This window comes from Thunnus thynnus, chromosome 6, assembly GCF_963924715.1.
Source record: "Thunnus thynnus chromosome 6, fThuThy2.1, whole genome shotgun sequence".
Taxonomy (NCBI): Eukaryota; Metazoa; Chordata; class Actinopteri; order Scombriformes; family Scombridae; genus Thunnus; species Thunnus thynnus.
Genome location: NC_089522.1, coordinates 35,346,877 through 35,363,006, shown reverse-complemented (window position 1 = coordinate 35,363,006; position 16,130 = coordinate 35,346,877). Strand labels below are relative to the sequence as shown.

Sequence of the window (16,130 nt, the reverse complement as noted above, 5' to 3'; positions counted from 1 at the left end):
ATTGTCTTCAAAAAATGCAAAACTTCTAGTTCTTCTTCTTTTTCTTTGTTCAATAGATAGGAATTCAGAGTACGGGCCAGGAGGACGATACACTATAACAAATAGAACTGGCTGTAAAGTTTTCCAGGTTGGCTGAGAGAGACTAAGAACAAGGCTTTCGAATGAGTTATAATTAAATTTAGGTCTAGGGTTAATGATTAGGCTTGAGTTGAAAATGGCTGCAACTCCTCCTCCTCAGCCAGTGTCTCGAGGAATATGAGTATTAATATGACTGGGGGGAGTGGATTCATTTAGGCTGACATATTCTTCATGACACAGCCAGGTTTCAGTGAGACAAAATAAATCAATATGATGATCTGAAATGAAATCGTTTACTAAAACAGCTTTAGATGATAGAGATCTAACGTTCAAGAGTCCACATTTAATTATCTTATTTTGTTGTACTATTGCAGTAGTGGTTTTAATTTTTAGTAGATTTTCATGAATGACTCTTCTTTTGTTTACTTTGGATTTAATTGATTTATGTGGTCGGGGGACAGACACAGTCTCTATGTGGTTTTGGGTGGGTAACTGCTCTAATGGAAGCGCAGAGAAGCATGTAGGACTGCAGCTCTGCCTCCTGGTCTCAACTCTGGGTTGTCATGGTTTTGGTTTACTAATAAACTTGGCCATATTTCTGGATATGAGAGCAGCTCCATCCAAAGTGGGATGTATGCCGTCTCTCCTAATCAGACCAGGTCTTCCCCAGAAAGTCTGCCAATTATCTATGAAGCCCACATCGTTTACCGGACACCACCTCGACAACCAGCGGTTGAATTGTGACATGCGGCTATACATGTCATCACTGGTCAGATTAGGCAGCGGTCCAGAGAAAATTACGGAGTCCGACATTGTTTTAGCAAATGCACACACCGACTCAACATTAATTTTGGTGATCTCCGTTTGGCGTAATCAGGAGTCGTTGCCGCCGACATGGATGACAATCGTACCATATTTACGTTTATTCTTAGCCAGCAGTTTTAAATTGACTCAATGTCGCCCGCTCTGGCCCCAGGAATACATTTAACTATAGCTGCTGGTGTCGCTAACTTCACGTTTCTGACTATGGAGCTGCCAATAATCAGAGTTTGTTTCTCAGCGGGTGTGTCGCTGAGTGGGGAGAACCTGTTAGAAACATGAACTGGTTGGTGGTGAACCGTGGGCTTCTGCTTAGGGCTATGCTTCCTTCAGACAGTCACCCAGCCACCCTGGCTTCCCGGCTGCTCGGGAGCTACCGGGGGAGTGGGAGCTACGCTAGGTCGGCCCGCACCAGATACTAGGGGCTGGCTAACTATATTAGCAGCTGATTGTTTTTCCATGGTGCGGAGCCGCGCTTCCAATTCACTAAGCCTTGCCTCCAGTGCTGCAAATAAACTACACTTATTACACTTACCACTATCACTAAAGGAGGCAGAGCAATAACTAAACATATGACACACCGAGCAAGAGAGAGCAGGAGAACGAGAGGGAGAGAGAGAAGCCATCGCTAGTTCAAGTTAGCTGCTAGTGCTAGCTGCAGAGCTAAAGTGACTAACAACTTGTGCGATTAGCGAGAAAAGTCGCTAAGAGAAAAGCGCCGAGAGTGCTTGTGTAAAACTAGCGAAAGTTTAAATATACAGCAGATATTAATCCACAGTAATGTGATATATATAGGAAAATCAACTGAGATGAGAGCAGCAACAACGCTATCAGTAGACACAGTCGGCAACCGGAAATGATACAATACGCTTACCGTAGCACGTCAGCACGTCAGTTCAGCACTTGCTTCATACTACAGGCCTAGACCATACTCTTAATTTACAGAGACCCAACAGTACCCCCATGAGCAAGCACTTAACTGTATGATGTTCAGGTCATCATACAGTCCTATCCAGGCTCGCTGAAAGCAAGATTTTATTGTTTTATACAGCATTTGTCTTTGTTCAGCTTAAAGGACGATTCACAGTGTTTCCAGTGTCTTAAACCAGCAGTCAGGTGTCCATATGAACAGTGAAAGGGGTTTTCCTCGCTGTAATCATTCCTCCTGTTCATACTGGATATTAAAAGATCCTTCAAATGTGCTCTCAATGTAAGTGATGGAGGCCAAAATCCACAGTGTGTCCACACCAGTGGAGGCTGGTCCATAGAGGCAGAGGAGGTTGATCCTCTTCTATTTTTTGAGAGGCAAAAGGGAGATCAAAATATAAAAAGGAATATTTGGTTGAAATAAACCATTACAAATCTCAGTATTATTTATAAAGTATTTTTTCTCTCCTCTTTGGAAAAAATCCATTACTGAAATTCTGTTTAAAATGCTTCAACAGCGACGCCTACAGGGCAGGAGGAGAAAGGGCAGTGTGTGAAATGGTGGAGGTGGAGTGGGGGACAGAGGAGGACGGGTGCATGCTGTCCTCCGCAGGGCGGGATCTCTTACATTGGACTTAATGTATTTCATTTTTTTTATGCTAATCTGTGATTGGCCATGACACGTAAAATGACGCGGCAAAGGAGGCTGTCCTCCCTAACCAATCAACAACCAGAATGCAATATTGACATAGAGTTGGTCCAATGATAGTCTCTAGAATTCATCTTCAATTCTCTCCACTGTAAGGCAGAGTAGCAGCAGTAGATAGCTCCTTGCATTAGCCAATGCAACAGCTGGCATGTTGTAGCAGCCTGAAGGACTCTTTATACATCCATGGAAGGACTGTTAAGGACTGTTAAGCTAATGGGAGAAATGATCTGGACTGTGGAGCGCAGCAGCAGCAGGACACTGCTGGGGAGGCTGGAGAGAAAAGCAACCGGAGAAACAACCAGGAGAGTTAGCTTGTTTGTCATTGTTGCTAATGATATCAGACTGGTTAAGCTGCAGCCATAAAGTTCTGTTAACTAACAAACAAGATGACCAACAGTCACAAATGGATGTTATGACATGAATATTTCATCTCCATGATAGAAAGAAGAAGACATCAGATAATATGAGTCACATATTTTGTTATATTTTGTATATCGTGCACATAAATAAGAGTGTGTAAGTCATGTTTTTGATACATGCATTAATACTTTCTGATGTGAACCTACACTTTTAGATCTGTGAATGTTTTTAGTGTTCAGTCTTTCTAGTATTCAGCACTGATCTGTTCCTGTATCACATTATAAGCTCTGTGGTACTTTATTTATTTCTGTATACTAAGAAAATACACAGGAAACACGTGTAAATCATGTGATATGTTGTCTTTTTTTGATGAGAACATAAATTTGTTGTCACATTAGAACAATATTATACTTTTGAATTTCACTTTGTTGGTAAAATGTTGAGCTGCAGGTGGAAGTATAGTAACAAAAAGAGGGACTTTGGCACTAAAAAGACTGTAACGTTGAAAGATATCTACTTGATTTGACTCATTTGGACGCTGAAACTTCATATTAGCTTCAGATCAACTTTGAAATACATTTTTGCACAGAAGGAGGACTGTGGATGTTGTCCCCCATCACTTCCATTGTAAGTGCATTATGAAGGGATCTGCTAATGATATGTGTGAATAAAATCTGTTGACATCAAGTAATCAGACAAAAACACTTATATTACACTTATATACTAGGATGTGCAGTGAACCCACAGTAACTCCTCTGCTGTCATCACAGCCTGTTCGTCATGTGACCAGCAGGGGTCACACACCTGGATCCATTTAAACTCAACATGATATTGAAATGGTTTCTGCCTAAACATAACTGATACCTCCTGCCGGTGTTGATAAAGCACTGACAGACGGCTGTTCTCTACCTCTGACCGAGGTATCGAACATAGTTCCCAAAATCTACAGACGCAGGACCATCCAAGCCTTGCTTAGGGAATCAGATTCAGCCTGGCTTCTATCATCACCAGCTGTCGTTGAACCGCTACCAACGGGCCTTTTTAGTCAGGGATTCCTAACAGCTGGGCCACAATGAAGTGTGTTGGTGCAAACAGGTGTTGGAGGTTTGAAAGTCCTCCAAGAGCCTTCTAACAGGACATCTCTGGAGGAGGTTCACTCTGACATTCGGGGGCAGTCTCCCGGTTTCCTGATCCTAACAGTTTAGCCAATTAAACCCCTAATTATTCAATTCAATTCAATTCAGATTTTATTAAGGATACGACTCATGGAGGAGTCCATAGCACAATAAAATACAAAATGTAAAACAAAACACATCAATCATATATAACTCTCTCGACCCAATTTTATACTGAAAACACACATCTATCACATGTACAGCAGTATATTAACCTCAGTCACTAAACCTGAACCATTATCACTCTGCTGTTCAATAAACAGTAATAATTTTTACCTTTGCAAAATTCGATACAGTTTATAATCTGAGCAATTTTAAAGCTAATGTCAGCCGTTCCTAAAGGAGGCGTCTTTTCTTACCTTAAAGGAAAACCAGAGGACCTCAGAGATGAGCAAGAGTCAGGAACTTTGGCTGGAGTTTATAAAAATACAAACCAGTTTTATTTGGTTTTACAAAGCATGCAATCTAAGAATGCAAAAGGTAAAATACAAAAGCTTAAACAAAAAATTAAAAATCAAAACTTAAAAGACTGAAGAGAGTCTCTAGGAGATCCCTCAAAAGGCCCCAAGGAAAAGAGAAGGAACCGGACCTCGAGCCTCTCTTGGCTTTCCATTTCCATTTAACTCTACAACTTCCTCTTATTTGTATTACCACATATCATCTATCTCCAGGACAACTATCAGTTTCATGCTGATGCTACATGACTTTACACAAAATAGTGACCTTTTCTTTACCTCTCACTTGCATCACACCTTGTGGAACATTTGAACTTCTTCTTTTTTACATTTGAGATTAAAATCAAGGGATATCTGCTAGGTGCAGAAATACAGCTTCTCTTTTGCCTCAGATTATCTGATGGTTGCTGCCGAGATCTTTTTTTGTTGTTTGTTTTAGTCAACCTTGAAGGTTGGGCAGTGATGGAAGAAAAACTCAGATCCTTTACTGCAGTAAAAGTACCAATACAGCAATGTAAAAATAGTCTATTGCAAATAAAAGTCCTGCATGAAAAATCCTACTACAGTAAAAGTACATAAGTATTATGAGCTTGATGTAGTTAAAGTACTGCAGTAAAAGTACATAAGTATTATGAGCTTGATGTAGTTAAAGTATTGCAGTAAAAGTACATAAGTATTATGAGCATGATGTAGTTAAAGTATTGCAGTAAAAGTACAAAAGTATTATGAGCTTGATGTAGTTAAAGTATTGCAGTAAAAGTAGTGGTTTGGTCCCTCTGACTGATATATTATTATATATGACATTAGATTATTAATAGTGAAGCATCAGTGTTAGAGCAGCATGTTACTGTTGTAGCTGCTGGAGGTGGAGCTAATTTACACTACTTTATATACAGTTAGCCTCTATGAAGCTAAGATGAAACCAGTGGTTTCCAACCTTTTTGGCTCTTGACGTCTTACAAAAAGCAGTGTGTAGTCAGGGTACTTTAACTACATCAAGCTCATAATACTTATGTACTTTTACTTGTAATGCAGTACTTTTACATTGCTGTATTGGTACTTTTACTGCAGTAAAGGATCTGAATACTTCTTTTAGCAGACACAGTTTCAATGTAAATGTTACTGGAACCTGCAGGTAATGGGGGGTCTTCATGGTAAAAAGATGAATGTGGAGGGGAGCAGCTGTGAGTTGTGGTTGGAGGAGGAACTCCATCATTTAGAGAAGTGAGTGAGTTTGTCGGTGAAGGCGGAAGAGAAGCAGCATTAAACCATCAGAGCTTCAACATGAAAGTCCGACACAGTCTGATCTGCTTCTTCCTCCTCAGTGAGTTCACTCGTTCTGTATTTCTCTCTTTCTTTAACACATCAGTTTATTTCTTTATTTACAGTCAGTCTGAACCTTCTTCACTGTTATCTGTCAGTGGTTTCTATGGTTTCTGTGGTTTCTGTGGTTTCTATGGTTTCTATGGTTTCTGTGGTTTCTGGATTCTGGAACAACCTGTTTTTCAAAAAGAAGAGGAAATCTGCGAGTCACATCCACAGTAAATCCACCGTCATGCTGAAACCAACAAAGTGTGAAAACAATGTATTTCTGAGCGTCTGGTTCCTGAATCATCAGTTAACCCTGTTAGACCGGAAACAGCTTTATAAACTTTATAAACCTAAAAATCATTTTTCAAACTACAATATTTTAGAAAATGCAAACTTTTTAATATCTTTCTCATTTCACCTGCCGTCACAGAATATTTGAGATGATATTTGTTTTACCTGATTTCAGCAAAGCAGTTTAGTCTCACAAATACAGTAAACGCTGTATAAGTTTAACTGACTGTAGATCAGTTCAGTCAGCTGTCTGTTCTGTTCAATAGGAACAAACAGTGAAGACATGAACATGTTGAAATCTACAGACACACATGAGCTGCTGGTCTGTGGCTGAAGTCTGGACTTCAGAAATAATCTCATTCTTTGCACCAGAGTCTGTGTGAAGGTTTTCAGTTGGTTTCATTCTTGTTGACACGTTTATTTCTACAGCAACTCAAAGTTCTTTATAATAAAACATAAAAGACAAAATGTAAAGGAAACATTGTCAAAAGGCACATTTATGGAGTTAAATAAATGTATAAATAAGAATAATACTATTAATAAATAAATGTTTAGTGTGAGATGATTAAAAAACTAAATTGAATTGAATAAAAGGCAACAAACAGAAAAGTCTTCAGTCTTGATGTAAAAGAACTGAGATCTGCAGCAGAACTTGTGTTCAGATATGTGGAGCATAAAACCTGAAGCTGCTTCTCCAGGTTTAGTTTGGACTCTGAGGACAGAAAGCAGACCTGATCCAGACCACCTGAGAGTCTGGATGCTTCATAACGCAGCAGCAGATCACAGATGTATTTTAATGAGTTCATTACAGCATATATAGATAGAAACTTTATTGATCCTGACGGAAACATCTACATTTGCAAAGTAGTTTTCTTTCTTCTTTTGGGAGCATCAAAGTGAAACTGAGTCAAATCAAGTTATGAGCAGAATGTGAGACTGGTTGAACTGGGCAGCTCCCAGTGTGACTCTGTGGTTCTGTAAACATGTGAAGCAGGAAATATTGTGATCAGACTGCAGCATCTTACAGGAAATACAGACAGTAACTGTTGATTGTTCTTCTTTCCAACAGGCCTCATCAATGCAGTAATCCCTGTTCATGAAGGAACTGAAGGAGGAATCATCACAGTCGCCTGCGACTTCAAACTCTCTGGAAAGAAAAAGCTCTTTTGTAAAGAAAAATGTGAAGAAGGAAACGTTCTCATTGAAACAACTGATGTCAGAGCTCAGAGTGGCAGATACAGCCTTGAATATGAGGAAGGATTTTATCCGAAATCTTCTACAATTCTGTATGTGAGCATCTCACAGCTGACCAAGTCTGACTCAGGACGGTACAGATGTGGTTTGGACAGAACTTGGTTACCTGATGGATTTTCAGAGTTTGAGATCAGAGTCTCAGATGGTGAGTTTCTAAGTTATGAAAATATTCTTACTGAAGAAAACTGTTACTGTTTACTGACCGCTGATGATGTTTCACATAACCTCAATATTCAATATTTGGTCTGAAACATGATATTTTCATCACTTTGTACGTTGATAACTGCTCCTTTAAAACCTGATAAACTCAGTGACTCAAGCAAAGATGCACTACAGTGTAAAACAGTATTAATGAACCAATCACCTTGTTTACTTCTGCATTCTTATCTGCATCCTCCCCTGAAACCACAGAGCAGTCTGACCAGCAGCAGACTGACAGACCAACAGCACCACCTTCACCACCTCCAGCACCTGCAGCACCTGCACCACCTGCACCACCTGCACGTTCAGGTACATTTACATGTTCAAAGGTTATTTCTATTTCTAATGGTGACTCTCAGTCACAGCTGAGTGAGAACTTGGAGTTCATACAAAGCTAAAAGCCTCACTGGATGATGATCATTTGTATCATCTTTTCAGTTTTCCAGAAAGACAGAAGAAATAAACCCTTTAAGAACAAGAACTTTGAAGGGTGAAATCTGATCAAACAGAAGCCAGAAGTGAGCAGGACGTGAGTTTTCTATATGAAGAGTGTAGGAGACCATTGAACTACAGGATCTGATGCAAGATGAAAGAGTGAAATATGAAACCCGTGTAGATTGTTATATAATGATAATAATGTATTCATATATATGTATAAAGTTATAAATAATATTAATACTGGCTCACATCAGATCCAGAAACAGTGAAGTTATGATGATATATATATATATATATATATATATATATATATATATGCGCTGTATACTGTATGCAGTGCATTAATGCATAGGTAACATATTATTTGGTTATTTGATTATAATGATTTGCATATTTGACTGGTAACTGTACAGTTATCCAGGAGTTACAACTATTTTGACAGCATTTCATGAGTCGTTTGGGCTCCACGTATACAACTACTGCTCAGAATGACACTACATCATTTTGCAACCCAGAAATTATGTTTATATGGGACTAAACTGTTTCCCAGTGACGCTGCGTTATCGAATGTAATCTAATGTTTCTAACAAAATGTATCTGCTGTGTCAGTTTAGTCGTATATGAACGTAATTTCTAGGAGACAGAGTTGCATATTGAACCCAGAAACGTTCATGTGAAACAAACTTATTCTACCACTCAACCTGTCACAGGTGTGCTGCTGTATGTGCGCGTGGTTCTGACCATCATGGTTGTCCTGGTTTCACTGGGTTTGCTGATATTCTGCATGAGGAGGACCAATAATAATAAAGGTAAGACAACAGGAAACACATGACACCGTTTACAGTCACACTGTAGTCTTTAAACAAGACAATGGTTTCTTTCTTGTGAGGAAAACATAATTTTAGCTGATTTTAGTAAGACCATGGATCATGCTGTCTAACAGAAATTAATGAATAAAATCATTACAACTGGGCACAATGTCTCTCACAATACTTAAAAGCAACCAACAAGATGCTTTAAAAGACTTTAAACAACCAACATGATGCTTAAAAAGACTTTAAACAAAGTGACGCTTAAAAAGACTTTAGTTAGAGTTGTAACGGGTATAGGATGGACCCAATAGCAGCACAAATGACACTGGTATAAACTTTGCAGTCTTTATTTCACACGATGTCAAGGCACTATTAGCACGGTCGGAGAAACACAGTTCTAATGAGTATGACTCCACCGGAAATTGAACCCCGATCTTCCACTCCCACAGCGGACAAAGACCAGGGAACAGGCAGGCAGAACTCAGAGTCAGGGACAGAAGGCTGGTGGGTTTACCGGGGCAGAGACGAGGAGCGATGGTCGAAGACAAGCTGATCAGGAACCAAGAAGGCAGTCCAGTGAAGAAAGCAAGATGACTTAGCATAGTAGCGTAGACAATCTGACAAGGAGGGAGTGGGCCGAGGCAGCTATATACCGGCTTGATTGCAGATGATGAGCAGGTGGGAGCGCCAGGTGAAGGTGGTTGAACTAATGAGGGGTGTGGCAGAGCAGTGAGTGAGACTGAATGATTGGATAATTCCCACAGCAACAGGTGAGGGGGAGAGCAGACTCTGACAGAACCCTCCCCTCAAGGGATGGCTCCCGACATCCCTAAAAAGGCACTATAAACAGGGCAGGAGATGGGCCTACAACTCCTGGGAGTCGGACCAGTCCATTTCCTCAGCCGAGTGGGTGGAGGGGGTCTGGTGGAGGGATTCTCCATCATCTGTAGCTTCCCCCAAGGAACGGTCCCCCAGAGGCCGGTCTGGTGGAGGCAAAGTGCGGGCTCCCCGACGGGCAGACATCTTAGCTGGCTGGTCAGGATGACACCGATGAAAATCAGCAATGAGGTTGGAGTCGACGATGAAACGGGCAGGAACCCAGGATCTCTCTTCTGGGCCATACCCCTCCCAGTCCACCAAGTACTGAAGGCCTCTCCCCCGCCGGCGGGAGCGCATCAGGCGGTGCACCGTGTAGACCGGACACCCGTCAACAATGCGTGGAGGAGGTGGTGGCGGTGCTGCAGGGACCAAGGGACTGTCATGGACCGGCTTCACCTTGGAGACATGGAAGGTGGGATGGATGCGCATAGAGCACGGGAGCTTCAACCGTACTGCAACGGGGTTGATGACTTTCTGTATAGTAAAGGGTCCAATGTGTTTAGGTGCCATCTTCCTGGATTCCACATGGAGGGGCAGGTCTCGGGTGGAGAGCCACACTCGCTGACCCGCTTGGTAAGTAGGTGCAGGGGTGCAGCGGCGGTTGGCGGCGGCAGTGTAGCGGTCCACAGACCGAAGGAGGATGGAACGGGCCCGGAGCCAGGTTCTGCGGCAGCGGCGGATGAAGGCTTGGACAGACGGGCAGGAAACCTCCTTCTCCTGGGTGGGGAACAACGGTGGTTGATAGCCGTATGCACATTGGAAAGGAGAGAGGCCGGTGGCAGAGCAGATGAGGGAGTTGTGGGCATATTCTACCCACAACAGCTGTGAGGACCAGGAGGAGGGGTTCTGGGAGGCCATGCACCGCAGGGCCATTTCCAACTCCTGGTTCATGCGCTCCGTTTGCCCATTGGTCTGAGGGTGGAAGCTGGAGGACAGACTGGCGGTGGCACCCAGGAGACTGCAGAACTCTCTCCAAAAAACAGAGGCAAATTGAGGCCCACAGTCTGACACCACATCGACAGGGAGGCCATGAAGGTGGAATATGTGGAGCAGGACCAACTGAGCAGTTCTCTTGGCTGAAGGGAGCTTGGGCAGAGGCACGAAGTGGGCCATTTTACTGAAGCGGTCCACAATGGTCAGGATGACAGTATGGCCTTCAGAAGAGGGAAGGCCTGTCACAAAGTCCATGGAGATGTGGGACCACGGGCGGTGGGGAACAGCAAGAGGCTGCAGCAGTCCTGCTGGGGCCCGGCGGGAGGTCTTGTGTTGATTGCAGACTGGGCAGGCTTTGACGAAGTCCTGGGTGTCCTCTTTCAAGCTGGGCCACCAGAAGCGCTGGAGGAGGGCGTGATGTGTCCGTCGAGCACCAGGGTGGCAGGAGAGCTTGGAGGAGTGGGCCCACTGCAGCACCTCTGACCTCAAGGCTGGAGGGACGAACAAGCAGTTTGGCGGGCAGGAGCTGGGACCAGGCTGTCCCTCAGCCGCTGCTCTCACCCTCTCCTCGATGTCCCAGGTCACCACGGCGATAAGACAGGACCCAGGGAGGATGGGCTCTGGCCTCTTTCCAGATTCCTCCGCTCTCTGGAATTGCCGGGACAGGGCGTCGGGTTTGGCATTACGAGACCCAGGGCGGTAGGAGAGGGTAAAGTTGAACCGGGCAAAGAACAGGCACCAACGGGCTTGGCGGGAATTCAGTCTTTTAGCCGATCGGATGTACTCCAAGTTCTTGTGGTCAGTCCAGACCAGAAAAGGCTCTTTGGTACCCTCCAACCAATGCCGCCACTCTTCAAGAGCCATCTTCACCGCCAGCAGCTCCCTGTTGCCAATATCATAATTCCTCATGGCAGGCGACAAATGCAGAGAGAAGAAGGCACATGGGTGGAGCTTCTGGTCAGTGGCAGAGCGCTGGGACAGGACAGCCCCTACCCCCACATCAGAGGCATCCACCTCCACAATGAACTGGCGATCAGGGTCGGGCATCTGAAGGATGGGTGCTGAGGTGAACCGTGTCTTGAGAGTTTGGAAGGCTTTGTCAGTGGAAGGTGACCACTGAAAAGGTACCTTGGAGGAGGTCAGGGCGGTGAGAGGAGCTGCCACGGAGCTGTAATTGCGGATGAAGTGGCGGTAGAAATTGGCAAAACCCAGGAAGCACTGAAGCTGTTTGCGGGACTCAGGAACAGGCCAGGAGGTGACGGCAGAGACTTTAGCTGGGTCCATCTGTACACTGTCTTTTGCAACTATGTACCCCAGGAAGGACACTGAGGAGGCATGGAACTCACACTTCTCAGCTTTAACAAACAGGGAGTTCTCAAGGAGGCGCTGGAAGACGGCTTGGACATGGTGAATGTGTTCATCTCTGGACTGGGAGAAGATGAGAATGTCATCCAGGTAGACAAAGACGAACCGGTTGAGCATGTCTCGAAGAACGTTGTTTACCAGGGCCTGGAAGACGGCGGGGGCATTGGTGAGGCCGAATGGCATGACCAGGTATTCGTAGTGCCCTGTCGGGGTGTTGAAGGCCGTCTTCCACTCGTCTCCCTCTCTGATGCAGACAAGGTGATAGGCGTTGCGCAGGTCGAGCTTGGTGAAAATGGTGGCCCCCTGGAGCAGCTCGAAGGCGGAGGAGATGAGTGGCAGCGGGTACCTGTTCTTGATAGTAATGTCATTTAGCCCTCGGTAGTCAATGCAGGGTCTCAGGGTCTTGTCCTTCTTCTCCACGAAGAAAAAACCCGCCCCGGCAGGAGAGGAAGAAGGACGGATGAGACCCGCAGCCAGAGAGTCATTGATATAAGTCTCCATAGCCTTTCTCTCAGGCTCAGACAAGGAGTACAGGCGCCCCTTGGGGGGTGAAGTCCAAGGCAAGAGGTCAATAGCGCAGTCGTAGGGACATTGCGGAGGCAGAGATGTGGCTTTGGCTTTACTGAAGACCAGGCAGAAGTCGTGGTACTCCGGCGGCACCCTGGAGAGATCGGGCGAGGAGCTGGGGCTGGGGGAGTGAAGTGGCAAGGAGGCTTGCTGCAGGCACCTGAGATGACAGGAGGGGCTCCACCCTTGAATGGCCCCCGTGACCCAGTCGATGTGAGGGTTGTGAAGACGGAGCCAAGGATACCCCAGGATGAGAGGCAGACGGAGTGAGCTCAGGATGTGAAACTGGATTGTTTCGTGGTGGTTGAGGAGCAGCAGATGGACAGGGGAGGTTTGATGTGTGACGTTTCCCAAGATGTGTCCATCTAGGGCTCTAGCGGGAACCGGTTGTGGCAAGGGAACCCACCCGAGCCCCAACTGAAGGGCCAGCTCCTCGTCAATAATGCAGACATCAGCCCCAGAGTCAATGAAGGTAGCCATGGTGTGGGGACCGTCCGGAAGGAGGAGCCGGGCCTGGAGCAGTGCTCTTTGGGGACGGGGAGACACTAGGGAAGTTGAGCTCACCAGGATCTCCCCCATTACTGATGAGCCCTGGCTTTTGCTGGACATCTCGAGATGAAGTGCCCTGCTGCTCCACAGTAAAGGCAGAGGTTGGCCTTACGGCGATGCTCCTTCTCCTCTGGGGTGAGGGAGGTGCGTCCCAGCTGCATGGGCTCAGGATCCCCCGTCTGCAGAGCTGAAGAGAAGGCAGAGTTGGCTGCGACGGCACCCCCATGGGAGCGGGACGGCAGAGGGCGATGGCCTCCCCCTTGACGCTTCTCTCGTCGCCGGGCCTGGATGCGGAGGTCGATGCGGTTGGCCAACTCAACCACCCCATCCAACATGGTGGGCAGGTCATGGGAAACCAGTTCATCCTTGATGTACTCGGCCAACCCGTGGAGGAATGCGTCGCAGAGGGCCGAGTTTTTCCACTTGCTTCGGCTGGCTCTGGTGCGAAAGTCTATGGAATAGTCTGCCACTGTTCTCTCGCCCTGTTTCAGTCCCATCAGACCGATTGCCTCAGGACCACAGGTATCCAAGCCAAACACCTTGCGAAGCTCTGTGGCAAACAGGTCAAAGGAAGCACAGGCTGGTGACAGTCTCTCCCACTCGGCTGTCCCCCATAACCGAGCTCTGCCCGTCAGATGGTTGATGACGAATGCAACCTTCGCTCCCTCAGTGGCAAAGGTGCGGGGCTGCAGAGCAAACAGGAGAGAGCAGTTGGTGAGGAAAGGGCCACAGGTCTCTCGGTCACCCTCGTAGCACTCCGGGATTCCCACCTGGGGCTCAGGGGCATCCATGGGTGGCAAAGGGGCTGGAGCAAGTGCAGGAGCGGTAGCAGGTGGAGCAGGAGGAGAAGCAGCCCCAGAGGCTTGAGGGGCTTGGGTTAGCAGGGCTGTTAACTGCTGCAGCTGTCCAGCTAACATTGCTAGCGCCTGCTCGTGGGCTGCTGCTGCCTGTTTGGTTTCAGTCACAGCTGCTGTCATCATGGCCTCATGCTGTTCAAGGACGCCTTCGATCCTTTCAAGGCGACTCAGTGGTGAGGGTTTGTGCGCTGGATCCATAATTGGTCAGATTGTACTGTAACGGGTATAGGATGGACCCAATAGCAGCACAAATGACACTGGTATAAACTTTGCAGTCTTTATTTCACACGATGTCAAGGCAATATTAGCACGGTCGGAGAAACACAGTTCTAATGAGTATGACTCCACCGGAAATTGAACCCCGATCTTCCACTCCCACAGCGGACAAAGACCAGGGAACAGGCAGGCAGAACTCAGAGTCAGGGACAGAAGGCTGGTGGGTTTACCGGGGCAGAGACAAGGAGCGATGGTCGAAGACAAGCTGATCAGAAACCAGGAAGGCAGTCCAGTGAAGAAAGCAAGATGACTTAGCATAGTAGTGTAGACAATCTGACAAGGAGGGAGTGGGCCGAGGCAGCTTATATACTGGCTTGATTGCAGATGATGAGCAGATGGGAGCGCCAGGTGAAGGTGGTTGAACTAATGGGGGGTGTGGCAGAGCAGAGAGTGAGACTGAATGATTGGATAATTCCCACAGCAACAGGTGAGGGGGAGAGCAGACTCTGACAGCTGGATGTGAATGTTGTGCAGAGACTCCTGCTGTGACTGCTTTTCAGTCTGGTGCAGAGTAATAAATCATCTGAACAGCTTTGAACGTCAGTTTTGGCTTCTGCTGACAGTTTTGGACTAAAACTAGAAACTCTCTGACTGAGACAGATGTTTGTTCTTTCAGATGCTTCTGCAGATACAGAGTTGACGCCTGTCACAGAGGTGAGTTTGAGGTCAATTTGTGAAATCTGAGCATCATTATCTGATATTAATGCAAACCAAGCGCCTCCCCTCCTCCTGCAGGCCAACCGAGTGTACGAGGAGATCAGAGAGGACAGACGGAGCAGATCTCCTCCTGAAGCGTCTTCAGCTAACGTCTACGCCAACTTCACCAAACCAACTGAAACCACCAGCGACCACTGCAGCCAGTTCTCAGCACGAAGTAAGAAACAACTGTGGCAGCATTTTATCTTTGGGCACAAAAAACAGAAGCTTTAGACTGAATCCTTTAAAAAACTCAACATGGTAATAGTTAGATTTTCACACATTTCACAAAGAGACGTGTATAGGTTATATCTCAGATTTAAAGAGAATCACAGGTTTTAATTAGAAGTTACTCAGATAAATCAGTACAGGTGGAAAACAACCTCTGGTTACACCTGTCAGCATGTCAAAATCAATAAATCAATCAATCAATTTTTATTTATATAGCGCCATATCACAACAAAAGTCATCTCAAGGCACTTTTCACATAGAGCAGGTCAAGACCGTACTCTTTAATTTACAGACACCCAACAATTCCCCCATGAGCAGCACTTGGCGACAGCTGTAAGGAAAAACTCCCCTTTAACGGGTAGAAACCTCAAGCAGACCCCGGCTCTTAGTGGGCGGCCATCTGCTTTGACCGATTGGGTTGAGAGAGAGAAAGAGGGAAGGGGGGGGGGCAGAATAACAACAATCATAACAACAACAACAAACATAAGCATCAATAGACAGGGAAGGATGCCATCAGGACTGTGAAGGACCGCGAAGGCTCGGCCCAGAACCCAGGGTTTCCTGTGAGATGAGAAAGCACAAAAAACTCCGGGGAAGAAGCAAAGTTAGTGACATGCATTGATGTTACATGAATGCATACAGATGGAGAGGAGGAGGAGGAGAGAGGAGCTCAGTGCATCATGGGAAATCCCCCAGCAGTCTAGGCTTATAGCAGCATAACTAAGGGCTGATCCAAGGCGAGCCTGGTTGGCCCTAACTATAAGCTTTATCAAAAAGGAAAGTTTGAAGCCTACTCTTAAACATAGAGAGGGTGTCTGCACCCCGGACCCAATCTGGAAGATGGTTCCACAGGAGAGGAGCCTGATAGCTGAAGGCTCTGCCTCCCATTCTACTTTTAAAGACTGTAGGAACCACCAGTAAGCTGCATACTGGGAGCGCAGTGTTCT

General features: G+C 45.8%; 2 protein-coding genes across 2 annotated transcripts in view; both read left to right on the top strand.

Moving 5' to 3' along the window:
* LOC137185221 (CMRF35-like molecule 9) overlaps window positions 1-898 on the top strand; it is a 46,365-nt gene extending 45,467 nt beyond the window's left edge. Inside the window, exon 9 of the mRNA XM_067593563.1 lies at window positions 1-898. This exon is cut by the window's left edge and continues 831 nt beyond it. The gene's annotated coding sequence lies outside the window, so the exon portion shown is untranslated.
* Window positions 899-5,592: 4,694 nt separating this feature from the next.
* LOC137185296 (uncharacterized) lies at window positions 5,593-15,186 on the top strand. Its single transcript, XM_067593643.1, has 6 exons — window positions 5,593-5,847; window positions 7,195-7,524; window positions 7,791-7,889; window positions 8,729-8,827; window positions 14,873-14,910; window positions 14,992-15,186. Exons 1-6 carry the CDS (start codon window positions 5,808-5,810, stop codon window positions 15,184-15,186), a joined length of 801 nt encoding a protein of 266 aa, XP_067449744.1. The 5' UTR covers window positions 5,593-5,807.
* The last annotated feature ends 944 nt before the right edge of the window (window positions 15,187-16,130 follow it).